Raw genomic sequence first — 5,490 nt, 5'->3', positions numbered from 1 at the left:
AAAGACAATTCATAATCAAAGTATCAAAAAGCATATGCAATTTAATTAGTGTTTGTCCTAATTAGGCCTGTCGCGATAATCAATAAATTGACTTATCGTGCAATAAATAAAAATGGACTCGATAACTTTTTTGAGCTCGATAAATTGCCGTTTACATGCGTGTTTGTTTACATAAGGATGTGACCAGCATTTTAGCCCGGCGGCTGTGGCTGCCAACCCGGCGCGCTGTGAGGGGCGGGGCTCAAACACAGCCCATGACACAGCCAGGTCAGGACACTCTGCGTACAGCAGTGTAGCAGAATTACCAAATTGTACCAAATTAATAATATAGAGACAAGCAGGAGACAACGTGTGACTTAATCGAGGGGGATTTGAAGTTAAATGGAAGTGGTTGCAAAACCTAATATTATGGATTCAAGCCAAATCAACGAGGCGAACCTACGGACTTGAATGTTTTTCGTCACATTTGTTTCAAAAATGTAGCAACAAAAGCTAGCAATACGACCAACCTTAAACTGCACCTGAAACACAACCACCCCATTCCGTTTTTCCAGCTGGGAGCAAACAACAGTTTGCAATCAAAGATGCATTTGCCCGACAATGCAACATGTTGGCGTTCCTTGCTCGAAATTTTTGAAATACAGATTTTGATATGGCCTGTTGAGGCATCTGGGTCTTTGTATGGACAGTGGACTGTACACTTGACTGTTGTTTTAAGGAGGGTTTTATTGCTTGTGAGACAATTTGTGCTCATATTTATTTATTTATACATATATATGAGGGAGAGAGAGCTCTGTTTTCCAGCCTGAGTCTATTTAATTGATTGTTATGGTTGCTTGTGATTTTTTTGTGTATTGATTGCATTCAAAAACTGTTAAAACGCAGACACATTGTATGTTTTAAACTCATTGTTTATCCTTAAATATACTGTTTAATGCTATTATAAAAGAAGTCCACATTTCCAGGTTTCTGCTTATGTTTTAGTGTGAAATCACTGATAATGTTCCCAACACCCTTTACTGCACCACAGGAAGTAAAAACGTTTTCTAAAACCAAACACTAAAAAAAAAATCATATAAGAAAGTTAATGCTTATTATTACACAGCTCAGTTGAAGACTTGATTCTGATTGGTCAATTTGGACATTCTAGAGGTTAATCTTTCTGCTCTCCTTTGCTCAGGACGACGCTCTGCAGAAGGGACTACAGTGCTGTCATATCAATCCGCGGAAAGAAGTCCGGCCATTTTAATGTTGTTAATTGAACAAGGCTCTGGCAGTGTTTTAAGACAATGGACATAGAAAATGGAAAAGAAAATACGGCATCCAAGAGATCTACTCTCTTGGATGCCGCATTTTCTTTTCGGTAAAAATAAGTAATACCTGGTTTTTAGACTCTGATTGTAGTTAAGAACGCTCTATATTTTTTTAGGAAAGTAGAAGTCTTTGGTCAGCATTGAGACGATGCAGGGGATCTGCTTCTTCCCGCTGTACCCCGGCAAGTTGGAGGAGGACTCAAAGTGCAGCGCCACCTTGCGGTTGACTCGGGTCATGATCTGCATGAGCTCCAGCTCTCCGCTGAATCTCTGCAGCATCTCACACAGAGACTGCATGAACCAGGAGCCGTTGCTTTGGTTCCTCCATGAGTAGTAGCCTGAAGGACAGTGTGAACACTGATTACAAGGCGCACACACACTGTAGTGCCGATTCAGCTTTATACAGGTATCAGACAGTGTGTCTTTTCATGAAAATAACGCATAAAGGCAGGAAATTATAGCAAGACAAGAAGTATTTAACTATGGTATAATGGCCATTGTAGGAAATGTTATTAATAATAATTATAGCGCCAGGTGATACAAAAATAAAACGAGACGATTAAAGTTGTACATTCATGAGAGCATAACTTGAATATTTTTTCACCATGTTGTTTTCTTCTAAATAGTTAAATTCCCAGCTATGTTTCTACAAAGTCCATCAAATTACGATGGTATGGAGTTTTTGTGATAAAATCTGAATTATTTCTTATATGTTTTATTTTTTTACCATATCCTATATTACATCCTTTGTATTTTTTAGACTTAAATCATTGCCCTTATACTCCATTTGACTTTTCTAACACTTCTGTTTGAAGTTACCTGGAGCAGTGGAATAAGCATACAGGAAGTCTGCCTCCACTGGAATCCTCTCAGATGATGATGATTGGGCATCCACACTGTCAGCCTCAATGCAGGATCCCTCGTCCAGGCCCGACCCACGGCACGCCTGCAGAGGACAGGGGTCAGCTGCATATGTTACCATTAATAGATGTACACTAAGTGTGATGGTGTTTCATGGTGCTACAGAAGCTCTGTAAACACTGCATGTGGTTTACAGCTGTAATAACAACCAGTGTTTTTTATTTACTTCCTTCGTCAGGTAAGACAGTGGAATACTTGACATCAGAGAAATCAGCAGAAGACAGACAGGAACTAAAGCTCTGGCAGTGTTTCAAGACAGGTGATGGAAAAGAAAATGTGAACAGACTTGGACAGTTACAGAAAACCTTGTTCAGTGCTGCTGATAATCTTTTGTTATCGGAAGCAATACGGTATTTTTGATATCAATAAAATCATTAAAAAATCATTATTTTTAGGCGATTTTCAAAACCCTCTGCTCCGCGTCTTGATCCTGCTCAACCGGTCAGTGTTATTTTTTCATTAGTGACTGGCTCGCGCACATTACCCCTTACTTTAAAAAAAAGGGTAAACCACATTTGGTGTGGATTTCCAAAAGTTTGAAAAACAGAACTTCCTTGTTCTCTTTGCTTGGATTGCAAACTATCTACGTTCTGAACAGCTGAATCTTGTTATATAATTGCAGAGTGCAGATATGAGAGGGATACATTTTACAGTGTTTTGGTTGACTTGGATATTTAGCCTGTTTTTATTCGGCCAATAGGGACGATCCTGATACTAAACCAAGGAGCAAATTCTGCTGTAATGAATGTCAGCAGGGGCAGTTTTTGTTGCAGGTTTTTTCCAATACAACCCCCCGAGAGAGAGCCTCGTTTGCATTATTTTGCATGAACAGCTAGTGAAGGTTCCTTCTTTGAAATCCCAAAGATAAACTGGAAAACTCTTCTTTGTTAGCCAAATAACTTAGTGAATTTAAATGTATATTTTATTGTTAAAGTTTAAAATGGAAAAAGTAAGCTTTACTGAGCTTTTATAGAGTGGTACAGGTATGATATATTTTAGGATGCCGACCAGGAAGTTAGAATCGCACAAGTTCGCTAGACTAAAATACAATGGGATCTCCCATTCGCTTTTAAGATATTGTAGAGACTAAGCTCTGTGGCAAACTAGCTTTCATAAGACTTCTTTTAGCAGGATAATCTCCATATCTTTACCCGACTTTTATGTTTGTGAAGCCTAAATGCAATCACCAGAATTAAAAGTCAGACCACAGTCACATGAGGTCACGTCCACATTGCTAAGTTAAAGGCAGCTAATGTTCGGCGTGATGATGTTTCGTAGTTTCATTTAGCCAATTTTTGGCATGAATGGTGCTTTAATAAGACACGTAAGAGCTACAGATATTCACAAATGGGCTATATGTTGATTTAAAAGATGCATCTTGTTAGCTAAAGACGTTATTCAAGATGTTTTTGTTTATTTTTTTACCTGTGTGTAGGCATAACTTATTAACCCTGGCTATAAAAATATTTTTATGTCAAATCAGTGTCAGTATTGCTAGCATTTCAACGACTTATGTGGCAAGAGACAGTACCGGTAAAACAGGTTTGTGTCACTTTGTTTATTTCTCACCTGTATGAAGAAGAGCTTGGGTTTCCCCACCAGACCCCTACAGCGATCTCCTTTAAAGTGCTTAATCAGTTCCTCAAGCTGTTCACAGCCGTCGATACCGTATATCACCCCGTCATCTCCGTGACTCAGCAACACACAAGCAAATGATGCATTTTGACTGTGGTCCGTCTTGGATGCTAGAGGCACAAGCGAGAAAAAACAAGACAAGAGTAAACTTGTCAGATTTTGATTTCACACAGTGGTAGTTTGGAATGGATGAAACACTGGTTTCTGTTACCATTACACAACAGTTGTTTCATCTCCTTCACGGTCTGATCATTGGCAAACTGGACCTTATAACCCATCTCAGAGAAGGTCTTCATGGCAGCGGCAGCATCTAAATCCGTCCCGTTACGAGCAGTCATCCCTAGAGAGACACAAACACAAGTAGAGCAGTCCAGGGACGGGATTACTTTGATATGAAATTAACATTTTCAACTCATACTAAAAATGTGGACAGCTAATATTTAGGGGTGCTCCGATCGATTGGCCACCAATCGATATCCGCCGATACTCACTCTCTGCCGATCGATCGGTGCTCTCTAAAGGCCACTACACACCAACCTGAGACCAAAGAACGCGTACCGAAGGCGTCCCGACTTTTACGTCGGCTACGCCGCCCGCCTACGCCGCCGCCTACGCCGCCGCCTACGAACGTGTGTAGTGTGTATTCGTCATTCAACATGTTGAATCGGCCGCGGGAGGTGTGAAAATGTGTTTTGGACAGTCTGCCGTGGTTCCATCTAGGGCTGCACGATATTGAAAAAAACTGACATTGCGATTTTTTATTCCCTGCGATATATATTGCGTTTTTTTTAACTATATTTAACCGGATGAAGGTATTGTCCTCCTGTGCCTCGCTAATTTTTTACCGGTGTTTTGATGGTCTGCAAACTAGCGGGGCGGGGCCTGCTGTGATCTGATCAAGAATGATTGTGATTGGTGGTTTGCTGTGCATGCAGAGCCTGCATGTCACTCACTCAAGTACCCCCGACAAGAGAGCCGCGCAAGTTTTCCTTTTGTAGGAAGCAGCAAAAATAATTGTAAAATGACGTGTTTGAGTTAATTCACCTACTTAAGCACTGAGCCTGTTTTTCAGGTCTTAGGCTCGAAATGACATTCCCAGAACAAATGACAATACCTTCCCTTCTAAAAGGGTTACATTAATAATCTTTTCTTTCAAAGTAATGATAAACCTGTGAGTTGGATGTAGAAAAGTCAGAATCAATATAGATGTTTTTTATTTGAAAGAAAATTCAGATTGAACAAAGTAAAAAACTGTAAATTATAGTGTCCGTCCAAACATTCTTTTTTACTTATAGTGAAAACTACCCTTGGATGATGGTAAGGTAGACTAAAAGCTTTAGGAATCCAAAGTACAACATATAATAAGTACCCTGTATCAAGATTGATGCAAAACAAGTGACATTTGACCTTTTTAAGAGAGATTTAGCAAAAAAAACACTTCTGGGGTCATTTGGGTGGATTTTCCATATCTCTGGCCCCCCTTGGTCGATTTTGACGAATGAAATCTCTTTATAACCGCTAGAGCCAATGGAATCGAGGGGAAGTTCGTACACACACAAACACATGGACAAATAAGGAGTGAGAGTGACGCGTAGCCAAAACCGGAAGCTGCATACACTCT

At 40.0% G+C, this 5,490-nt stretch overlaps 1 protein-coding gene across 1 annotated transcript; it reads right to left on the bottom strand.

The window, feature by feature from the left end:
* Window positions 1-890: 890 nt before the first annotated feature.
* Window positions 891-4,236, bottom strand: LOC104959742 (caspase-3-like). Its single transcript, XM_010787636.1, has 4 exons — window positions 4,081-4,236; window positions 3,804-3,979; window positions 2,133-2,259; window positions 891-1,651 (listed from the first exon to the last, which is right to left on the bottom strand). Exons 1-4 carry the CDS (start codon window positions 4,205-4,207, stop codon window positions 1,416-1,418), a joined length of 666 nt encoding a protein of 221 aa, XP_010785938.1. The 5' UTR covers window positions 4,208-4,236; the 3' UTR covers window positions 891-1,415.
* Window positions 4,237-5,490: the final 1,254 nt, after the last annotated feature.

Source organism: Notothenia coriiceps, unplaced genomic scaffold (genome assembly GCF_000735185.1).
Source record: "Notothenia coriiceps isolate Sejong01 unplaced genomic scaffold, NC01 NC01_scaffold00030914, whole genome shotgun sequence".
Classification (NCBI taxonomy): domain Eukaryota; kingdom Metazoa; phylum Chordata; class Actinopteri; order Perciformes; family Nototheniidae; genus Notothenia; species Notothenia coriiceps.
Note: the sequence above shows the minus strand (reverse complement) of the source record. Positions and strands in the feature narration are given on the sequence as shown.